This window comes from Oryzias melastigma, unplaced genomic scaffold (genome assembly GCF_002922805.2).
Source record: "Oryzias melastigma strain HK-1 unplaced genomic scaffold, ASM292280v2 sc00675, whole genome shotgun sequence".
NCBI lineage: Eukaryota > Metazoa > Chordata > Actinopteri > Beloniformes > Adrianichthyidae > Oryzias > Oryzias melastigma.
Genome location: NW_023417263.1, coordinates 4698 through 15987, shown reverse-complemented (window position 1 = coordinate 15987; position 11290 = coordinate 4698). Strand labels below are relative to the sequence as shown.

At 35.9% G+C, this 11290-nt stretch overlaps 1 protein-coding gene across 1 annotated transcript; it reads right to left on the bottom strand.

The window, feature by feature from the left end:
• Positions 1-222: 222 nt before the first annotated feature.
• On the bottom strand, positions 223-11274 carry LOC112139705 (deoxynucleoside triphosphate triphosphohydrolase SAMHD1). Its single transcript, XM_024262533.2, has 13 exons — positions 10929-11274; positions 10734-10846; positions 10468-10609; positions 10291-10382; positions 10027-10142; positions 8828-8946; positions 6026-6070; positions 5869-5955; positions 5413-5448; positions 4716-4820; positions 4460-4588; positions 920-980; positions 223-661 (listed from the first exon to the last, which is right to left on the bottom strand). Exons 1-13 carry the CDS (start codon positions 11046-11048, stop codon positions 624-626), a joined length of 1203 nt encoding a protein of 400 aa, XP_024118301.2. The 5' UTR covers positions 11049-11274; the 3' UTR covers positions 223-623.
• Between the last annotated feature and the right edge of the window lie 16 nt (positions 11275-11290).

Sequence of the window (11290 nt, the reverse complement as noted above, 5' to 3'; positions counted from 1 at the left end):
GAGTTTCACAATTCATTACATCAATGAATTCAAGTTACAAGGAAAACAACTTTATTCATGTTTTTAAACAAGCCCTTTCCAATAGTACATCTGAACAAAGTCTGAATATATTTCAAATAAGTATTTTCCCCTCACCAACCAGATAAATGATAAATCAGTTTAGTTAAAAGTAACAAAGTATATGTTTCTGATTCTAAAAGATACAAGAAAATTCAATTCAAAACAAGTAACTTAAAAAGTTTACTGCTTTATATGATTAGAATCATTGCAAATGATTACTTCCCTTAACAAACCTATGGAGGCAATTTAATTTAATAAAATGTGAGAAGCAGTACATCAGGGCACAAGTGGCACATTCGAGATACTTCAGCAAGTTTATATATAAATAAGGCTTTTTTAAACATTTGTGTAATATATCCTTTGAAAATGTGATTTTTAAGCATCTTTTTTGTGAGCAATTTCTTAATGAACAATTTAAAATGACATTTCAGAACATAACTTAAACAAATCTTTAAGCATGCTTAAGGTCAAGTAAATGATTTCTAGTGCATCTTTATTTCTTTGCCTTCACTTCAAAACTTCTTGACTTTGAGTGCCTTGTACCCTATGTAGATGTATCGGCTTCATCCTGAGGAGACTTGGGGGGGATTGGTGTCATTTTCTTGAAAGATAAGAAGAAAACAATATTAAGCAAAATCATTTGCAATCCATTTGCAAAGTTCAACCCGGTTGAACATTTTCACACTGAACTGCAGCAACGCAGCACTGTGACCATGCACCATGAAATAATGCACTTTTAAACATATTTGTAATATTTCTCTGAAAAACTGGATTTTAAGCACATTTAAGATCAAGGTAATCTTTGGTGCATCTTTACTTTGTTGTCCTTTAAGACTTATTGTATATTTGTTCATTGTACCTGATGCAGATGGAGGTGCTTCATCCCGAGAAGACTGAGAATTTTCAACGAAAACTTCCACCTTGTATTTAAAAACAGATCAGCAGAAAACAGTATTTAGTAAAATGGTGCCATCTATTTTTTTATAAAAACGCTGAGCTTCATAGACTCTCTTTCTTGAGGTATAACACTGAAAAAAATCAAGAGGAATTAAAATATTAACATCCTGGATTTTCATATTTTTTAAAGGGGCCATACCATAAGAAAACAACTTTTTGACCATTTAACTGTATTATACTATTCATTCCTCCCCATAAAGAACCCCAGAGCAGTATTTTGACCCGGTTACACATTTCTGAGTAATCCTGTAAACCGGCACTCTCTACAGCAGCCCCTCCCATACCCAAGAAAACAAGCGGGTCCTCACAATCTGACGTTACACAGTCAGAAAACCTCCTTTCAGGAGGAGTCTGCTCTGCCAGCACCGCCCCCAGTCCAACACCAACACCCAATTTCTCCATAGAGTTAGTGGTGATCAGCAAAAAACTATTATTTTAGATGCACAATACCATATATCTTCCAATTATGTCCTGTCTTCAATAAATTCAAGCTCAAACAGTTGTTTGTTACTTTAGGAGTAAAATTCCTTTAAGACATGAGCCCCCATGGTATGGCCCATTTAAGCTATTGCTGGTTCAGTGGTGGGCAACCCTGGTCTTCAAGAGCCTCATCCCTGCCTCCAGTTCTCCCTGACCAGCTTGTTGCTGATTAGCTGACTCAAGTAATATCACATCCTCATTGACTGAACACACTTGATTTTCACTTTGTAAGCATTACAAAGTTTAGTTGAGGCTCAGGGTTGGCCTGCCCTGTCTTAGTTTTTACATATATACTCAAAAGACAAAAACTATTTTCAAGAAATATTAATTTACATTTTAAGTAAAAAAACAATAAAAAATGATGAAGTATTTCTCCATTCCACAAGTTTACTACATTTTGGGATCTCTGGGTATGGCGCCATCTGCTGAAAGGGGGCGCCAAGTCACGATGATTTTATATATTTTTTTTAAAAAAGAATTTTGATTCATTGTATGTCAGCACATGTGAAGGATTGACAATAAAGTTGACTTTGACCCTTTTTCTTCTTTCTTTCTTCCTTTCTTTCTTCCTTCCTTTCTTGCGTTCTTTGTTTTTGTTAAGCACCACTCACTTCATGTAATAATAAAAAAATGTAAATAAAATAACTCAAAGTTTGATGTAATCAATAACTCTGCAGTGCCCCTTCCTTCCTGTCGCTGCTGCTGTCTAAGCTGGGTTGGGGAAAAGATTGCTTTGAAATTCAATCCCCCCGCATTTAGGTTAAAAAAGACTAATTTAACTGGGGATCTATTTGTTTCCCCACACCTTTACCAGTTTAAATTTCCCTACTTTCTTCATCAACATTGTCTGATTGCTAGTACAGTCAGTCAATGTGTTTGCTAATAAACCAATAGTTACCAGGTTTGAGCCCCAGCTAAAACTTTTGAATCTAATATCCTGTAGCAGTGCGCCAGATTTGTTTTTCAGCTGGGGTGCTATGTGGTCCAGGGCCTGTTAGGGATATGTCTCACAACTGTAGCCAGTTTAGGGTCTGGCAGTCATGTGACCCCAAAAAGGATAAAGCACATTTTTTTTAACGGATGGATTAATCTTTCGAATTTTACGCAAATCATTCCTGTGTTTTTCTTGCGTTTTGTGCTATTCTGGGTTTTTCAAATTTGCTCTGTTATGACCCCGGTCTTCCCTCTTCCAGGCCTGTGTGTCTTTGTGTGTGTCTTCCCTTGTTATTTGCAGGTCCTGGTTGAGTTAGAGTCTCCACCCTCTGGGCAGACCTGGCGAGTCCCACAGAGAATATAAAATCTACTGCAAGTCATGGCATCACTCTCTCTCAACTGGCAAATGAGGTTGCAGCCTTTCCAACTTAACTACCTTTATTTACACATTTAGATGGCTTAGATATATGTTCAAATGAATCTTTGGTTAAGCCTTACCCTGTCTCCCCCTTTGTTTTGTCACGACTTTTGACAAAAAGGATGTTTTTTTTTTCCATCTAAGCAGTTTAGTGCACTGTTAGCCACAAATTGCCTTTAAAGTAACGAAGACTTAATGTTTTCACTCTTGCAAATAAAAATAAAACAAAAAATGGTCAATATTTGACTGTAAACTGTGGAATTGCTAAAGATGGTAGAATTATTAAATTGATAACAAATAATTTATAAAATATTTATAAAAACAGTTGTGTTTTGCAGACTTGGAGCTTATGAATGTTCTCACTTTTTTGTGCCATTGCAGCGAACAACAGTTACCCTTAAAAAATGCTTGACCATTAATGCATTGACATGCAGGACATCCTGATCTTTCTTATCTACTAGCATGTTTTTTTCACAGTTGTTCTGCCATAATCACTGATGTATCTAGCAGGTGGGTTTCTGCCACCATTACATGGAATTACCTGTGCATCTTTGTTGAATTCCCAGTCTACTTTTTATAAAATACTTTCAGAGTGGACACATTTGGTTGACTTAAGGTGAACCAGAGTTCTTTTCCCCCGATAATCCAGAAGAAATTATCAGTCATTTTTATCTATGCTTGTTTTAAATTAAAATATTTTACTTTCTTTTAATTTTATTTTAATGATTACACCTTTGCTATTTCTTTTGCCTGTTTATTTGAATGTTTTATGTAAAGCACGTTGAATTGTCTCTGTACATGAAATGTGCTATACAAATAAACTTGCCTTAAAACACCTGAGCAGGCCCTGGTCAGGGACCAGGAATGCCTCTCTGACCCATCTTTCTGACCCATTTCGGTTCATTTCTAATCAACCTGAGCTCTGCTTAACCTGAATTTTCTCAGTCTGGATAGGCTTTAAGCCTGTAGTGGAACAGCTGTATCAAAATGGCCACCATAGCTTTGCATTATGGGATGTAAAGTATGAATGTTGCAAACATAAGCCTTAGACAAATGTGGAGCAATGATAAGACACAGTAACTCATTATAATATGGACAGATGAATGCATGCTCATCAAAACTAACCTTTAAAGTGATACACATTGCTTCTTAAACTGTTTTCCCAACAAAAAATAAGTCATAAAGTCTTATCAGTGTACCTAAGCTATCACCTTGCAGCATGGCTCGCCCTCCGCCATACCAAAGCTGCAAAAAAAAGTGTTGTACCTGACCTTGATACAGACTTTCAAAAATTATAATCCGAATATAATGTTTTAATGAGTGAACTATCTTGACAAAGATTGCAAAGTGTAAGATTTCCATTATTCTTTCTCTCCTTCCTTTGCTATAACCTTGTAATTTCTGGCCAATGACAGAAGAGATCTGTAGCTATTTGCTTTTGTTTACAACCTTTGCTTTGTAAAAGAAATGTCATCTTAACAGCAGGCTGAATACAGACCAAGCTTAAGGTTTGACACTAGATCCTGACCAAGTTAAGCAGACTCAATCCAAAGCAACTGACCGTTCGATCTAAATACACCTAAAGTCTAACATTGCTGACCTAAATATTACCTCAAATTCATTGCGCTCGCACCAGGCCTTGAACGCTTCGGTAACATCCTTCAGATGTGTTTTGTCTTCATTCTTCCAGTAAAGCCTGATGGTTTGTTCCAAAAAACATTCAGGGAGGAATTTGGACACCTGAAAGAAAAATATCAAAAACATTTTTGAGCTTTTAAGCAATATTTGTTTTCAACACAAAAGTATAAACAAAACACAAAGGAAATGGAAACAAACACAAAAATGAAATTTATGGTATCGCTCTGACCTGAAGTTTGGGAATGATAAATGCTTGATCTGGTTCATTCTTCTTGTAGAAGTAAGCATTTTCCATCGGATTTTTGTCCCCTTTGCCATAACTATAAGTGACTGGCTAAAAGAGAAGTAGAAGAAGCCCATGTTTACATTCATTAAAAAATTATTCTGCAGACTAACAACATTGTGTGAATCAACTAATTGCTAATTATTGTTATTGTTTATTTTCATCAAGACATAGTTTTATTGATGACAATTAAATAAATGAAATTCCCATAAATAACTATAACAATTCTAAATTTAGTATTAAATACATTTCTTAAGCTCACAAAACATTTTGTGTGGTAGTTGCTTTTTTTCCCCAAAGCTATTAGAAAACTATTACATGGACATACTGAACATGCATATGTACATCTCAGCAGTTTGTCCAAATACAGACGTTTCAACAAATGTACAGCATTTGGACTGTAGTAACAATTCAAACTGGAATGAGGGTGTTTTCTTTTTACACATGTGCATCTGAAACAGGCAATCAAGATGTATAACTGGGATGGATGATTCGCTTTCATTATATTTTTTAATGTCATGCACAAATGCATGAACTACAGTTTTTTCATGTTGATGTTAATTTAACATTTTTTAGGTATTGAAAAAAACGGAATATTAATAGTTTTTGAAAGTCTGAAAAGATAACATGATGAAGAACTCACCATCACTTCAAAGTAGTCATTCGCTTCTGGTCTCACCTCCAATCGAGATTAAATGATAGACAGCAAAGGGATTTGTTAACATACTTATTTTTTAAAATATCACTTCGACAAGAATGAACCAAACATACACATTCCAAAATGTTATTTTAAGCATTTAAGATCCTCCATAAACCATTTTTTATATACAATTTTACTACAGATGCAAACAACCAGTAAAATCTATTATAGCAAAAGAATCAACAAATAGAAGAACTGAATGAAAATATATCCTGTAACATTTTATTTACACTGACTTAACCATGTTTTTTACTACCATTTTATGACCTGAACACAAATTTTTGGAAAAGATAATGCGTGCGTACGATAATACAGAAAAAAGCAGCTTTGAAGCAAAATGTGAAGACTTAAAAACTTCAACTAAATTAAACAAAAGTGCTTTAGAATAATGGAGCTCACCTCCTTTTCCTTGGTTTCCTCCCTCATGCCTTCAGGTTCCGCTGTTAATTTTCCTTCCAGTTCTTTTGTCAGACTTTCAATGTTTCTCTAAAACAATGAAAGTTTGTTCGCATTTATTTTTTCAGAATTATTTATTTTATTTTATTTTTGTGCTTACCTTCGATATTTTTCTGTCTTCGTTTTGCGCCACCTCAAGTCTGGGCTAAATGAAAGCCAGCAAATGGATTTGTTAATAAATAATTCTTAAATTGTATTACTTTAAAAGAGAATCAACCAAACAAACTATTTCTACACTTGGATCTGGATTTGAAAATTATTCGCTTTTTGTCTTAAATGTCCAAAATACATATTCTATGACTTGAAAGTATTTCATAAACAGTTTAGATACCCCCCCACAAACAAACTATCAGAGCACATAAAGCACATAAAAGATCCTATTTTTTTTAAGTATTCTTTAATATATTATTTACACCGAACCATCAACAGTCTCTTTAAATGATTTTAATTCATTGAACATTATGAGATTGAATCAGCCAAATGAATCTTTTTTTTAAACTTGGATGTTGAAAATTCAAGTTCCGAAACCCCTTGAACTGCACAGCAAGATTCCACTACGCTGCCAGGAATGGTGTGGCAGGGGCCCCACTCTGGAGCCAGTCCTGGCGTTGGGGCCCCAGTCAGGTCCAGTCCAAAAAAATGACATGGGATCACTCCCCTGTGGGCCGCCACATGAAGGAGAGCTCAGACAGGGCCGGTGCAATGTGGTTTGGGTGGCAGTCCCAAAGGTTGGTTTTTACTTAACGGCAATCAACCATCGTATCAATCGTGTCCACAATCACGCAGCTTAGTAGCAGCATACTAATGTTGGCTAGTTTTGCTTGTGACTTTCTGAGATGACTGCTATGAACTTCTGAGGGGCATTTATACTTTTCCAGCAACACAATTCTATCAAGCATTTATTTTTAACAAACAACACCCTATAAACATGCATGCAGTATCTGCAAGTGCACAGATACAGGGGAAAAAAGAAAAGAAAAAAAAAACAACTGTGTGGAGTTTGTATGTTCTTCCCGTGCATCCGTAAGTTTTCTCCGGGGACTCCGGCTTAATCCCACCATCCAAAAACATGCCTTATAGGTTAATTGGCTTACTCTAAAATGCCCCTAGGTGTGAAGGTGAGAGTGTATGAGTGTGTGATAGAGGCCCTGCAACAGACTGGCGACCTGTCCAGGGTGAACCCCGCCTTCGACCATCAGTAGCCGGGTTAGGCTCCAGCACCCCCGCGACCCCGAAAGGGAGGAAGTGGCCAAGAAGATGAATGAATGAATAAAAAAGGGGTAAAGTGAATTTTCTAGTGCTTAAAGATATGAGATATAAAACTTATCTAAGTTGCTCTATTTTCTATTTAGTTGTCATTTCTCTCTGTTCTCCTTCCTTTCCAATAACTTTTTCAGTAAGTTTTTATCATCTTCAGTGTTTAAGACATGACATAGTCACATTCTCTATTTGGAAAAATAAATTCAAGTTAAAGGACTCCATTTGCACATGATTGCACTATGGACGTAAAATTCCATTTGTGGGTGACATCACCACCAGGTGTCACAGTGAATACTAATTGCTTGGAAGTATAAACTGGCCCTCAGGTGATCTTGGGGTCTTGTTCATGAGTAAGGAAGTATCTGAGCATAAAATCAATCGAAGCATGAGATCGACAGGCAGATTGGTGCAGCATCTGTTATTATGGGGTTGCTTTGCTTGTCTGTTGTGGTAAAGAGAGAGGTGAGCCAAAAAGCAAAGCTCTCAATTTGCCGGTCAATTTTTGCTTGATCATATGGATATGGGCTCTGGGTCATGAGAAAAAGAATGAGGTCCAGAATTCAAGCAACTGAAATTAGCTTTCTCCATAGGGTGGTTGAGCGCTCCTAACATCGGGTTCACACTGGACACGGAAGCGCCGCAAAGCGTCGGGGAACGGAGGCCGCTTCAGTCCCTTTGTTAACCAATGGGGTGGTTCACACCAGACCAATTTCCCCCCAATCACTATATAGTGTGTTCGCCATTTTCTAGAGCTGTCCGAATAATTCCAAATCGAGTGCACTCAAAATTTCCCAGTAGTCTTTGCGAAAAACTAGCTTACATCGATGGTCACTAGATTAGCGGACATAGACCAAAATGCATTGCAGTCAAACAATTTCAAACAAAAAACGTGTTTAAATTCAATATTTAAATAAACCATCCACATTTTCACCTTCAGAACACAGTGGAGTCATAAATAAACGCAGTGAAATGTTCGTTTTTATTCGATTTTCACTTCGTGAAATCAATGACGTCATATCCGGTTTTTAGAAAAACGAAAGTAAAGTAGTGAGCATCATGTCCGAATTACCTTTATAATCCAGCGCACTATATAGTTCCGCACTATATAGTTTTTAGTAGTTAGGGATTATGGAGGGAATTCAGACACAACCTAAATGAACCTAGACATGGAAACGGGACTACTAATATTTTTGTAGAAGTCTTCAAAATAAATAAACCTGGTGTCTCAATATTATCGGTGTTTTCCGTGCATTGAAAATGATAACAAAAACACAGACACTGCTAGATGTAGTGTTCATGCTGAAAACATTAGTTTGTAGCTCCTCCCTGTGGCCTGGAGCGTAAAAGAACATATTTTTGGTCAGACGACGGGCACAGAATTTGCTGCAATGCAAAAGAGATGACATGAATGGGCAGCGCAAATTGCGTTCGGTGAGAACACAGCATTAGAGATACCTAATCCTGTATCCTGTGACCCTAAACTACTTCATAACTTCATAAACAAGTTTTACTGCAGACAAAACGTTAGAGAGATAAAACTCACTGAAAGCACAACTACAATCTTTTTTCCCTGATATTTAATACCAAAGATGTCTCAGAAGAGATTATTGGGGAGGTATTGCAAGTTGTTATTATTACTCACCTTGGCTTCACCAATCAAATTGTAAAAATCTCGAGTCGTGATTCTATGTAGAATCTTTCTTGCCGCTTCCATTTTCTTGTCAGTGGATGTGGACACCAGTATTCTTTCAAGTACTTGATCTATAGAGCAATTACAAAAAATAAAGAAGACATGTTAGTTTCAACAGTTCAGACAACTTTATCAGTTCTGCACAAATTTGAAAACTATATAGGCCTATTCATTATGCAACAGTTTAAAAGAGGGAGTAAAGTGGAAGTAGCAAATGTTAAAAGGTTCATACATAAACTGTTATTAAATTTCACTCAGCAGCCCTAAAGATGTGTTCCAAAAATCTCTTTAGGAGCTGCAACACAGCAGCTGCAGTCATGGTCATCCACATAGAAGCTAACTCATTAGCAGATAGGACATTCTCTTCCCTGACCTCCGATGCCAGACAATTCCATTGGTTTGTTGAGTCTTTTAACACTTTTAATTGGTCGACCAAGGAAAGTGGAGGTGGGATTTAACAAATGTAGGGAGGTTGTAGGCCCCGCCCCAATAAGCATCTGACAGTTTACATTTCGATTTCAATTTTTGCCTAAAAATAAAGCGCCACGCTACGCAAATGAGAATGCTTTGCATCAGGGGGGCGATGTTTTGCAAGTTAATTTGAGCTTTGACGAAATGAGCATGGGATTTTATTATGCAATAGAGTTGAAGTTACTTTAAGATTAATTTAAATCATACCATGTATTGAAATGTCATTTTAAAATATTGAATTGTAAATTGCAAAATGCATTGTCATGTGAATTATGACATCAAAAACCCATGCCAACATACATTGCAATTGATTTTGTTTTTATTCAACATTTTATTTTTTAAATTGTCACATTGAATTGTAATTTTTCACATTGAAGTGTAAATTACAAAATGCATTTTCATATTACAAGCCTGAATTAAATATTGAATTGTCAATTGCAAAATGCATTTCAAACCGCATGATGGATTTTCAAATCGAATTGTTAATTGAGAAATGCATAAAGCTTTGAATTATAGCACAAAAAAGCTTCCATACAGTTTTCTCCTAAATTTTGAAAACAGAGAACTCCTCTCCACAGTTTCAGCTCTTGCTGTGGTTCTGACAATCTTATTTTAAAAGTACATACAAGTGTTTTAAATTAAGGAGATATTGTAATCTTTTTAAGTTGGTATCCACTAACCTGTCAGTTCGGTGTAAGCCTCCGTATCATCTTTTGCAGCTGAAAGAGTTACCATTTTTTGTCCTTTGCCCTCAATCTTAATGAGGTTGTTTGCCTTTAAGAGAGCATCTTTGATCCTATAGTAAAAAAAAAAAAACATTCCTTTTCAAAGTATTTTTCTGCATCAGATATTTTACCAGCTTTAGCAATAAAAAAATCATCATATAAAACAGAAAACATTCAGAGTACACTACAGGACAGCCACATAATATGATGAATACTCACATGATCTCTACATTTGTCTTTACTTTATGCTGATAGACTCGTCTATGGAGAAAGTTCCTTAAATTGAACATATTATAGAGATTCTCCGCCTCCTGGTAAAAACAATGCCATTTGGTTTAGCAAAAATATACCTAATACATGTTTAGTTATTTTGTGCCAATTAATCATTTCCAACACCTTATCTCTTGAGCAGATGTGTTTTCTTTTGGACTGTTCTTTTCTACTCTCTTTTGGATTTGTTTCCACCTCAATCACTCTGGTAAACATGAAGTAGCGCAGATGGTCAAAGTTGTTTTTGATCCCGAGGTGATGGCAGTCCCTGAAATAGGAGACACAGAAATGATAGAGAGCTTTTAAGATGACTTCTTAAAGTTGCAATGACTTGATTTAACCTGGATAATTTAGTCGAGGTAAAAACTGTTGTAGTCTGAAGCAGGCTCTACCTGGCAAAGTAGTCAAACTTGTCCACATCAATGCCATTTTCCTTGTTTGACACAATTTCATAGAGAAAAGACTTGTCTTCTTTGCGACCGTCATATTGCCAAGCAGCAGAATCCTGCAGAATCAAAGTTTAAATGTTTTAGTTTTTTTTTTGGTTTTTTTTTTTTGGTAGAATTTAAAGCTTGCACTCATTTTACCTTGGATGTTTTCTGCAGAGGCTCTCCAAGAATGAGCTCTTTGATGAAAATCAGAGCTTTTTCTCCCAGCTTTTCTATGTCTTCAGTCAAGCCGTTCTTTTCTATCAGATATTCAAACATCTTAACAGAGTTATCCTCATGCTACAAGAAAACAAAAACAAACACACACTCATTATTTAAAAAATAATTAATACGCTTTGTTCCAGTGATCCATTATTTTTTTAATCAATTTTCAAACAATTTTTTGTATGTTAGCACAGAGGAAAATAATCCAAGAAAGACTATTTAGTAAAATACGTTACTGTCATAAAGACCAGCATTAAGTACAGACTTTCCTGCATTTTTTTTTTCTTTTTTTTTTT

Excerpts from the sequence above, each read along its gene's own strand:
- LOC112139705 (XM_024262533.2), bottom strand. The coding sequence starts at position 11,048 with ATGTTTGAATATCTGATAGAAAAGAACGGCTTGACTGAAGACATAGAA. Across the intron at positions 5,449-5,868 it reads AGGAAACCAAGGAAAAGGAG|GTGAGACCAGAAGCGAATGA; the intron begins GTGAGCTCCATT and ends TCTCGATTGGAG. Across the intron at positions 981-4,459 it reads GCGAGCGCAATGAATTTGAG|GTGGAAGTTTTCGTTGAAAA; the intron begins GTAATATTTAGG and ends TTTAAATACAAG.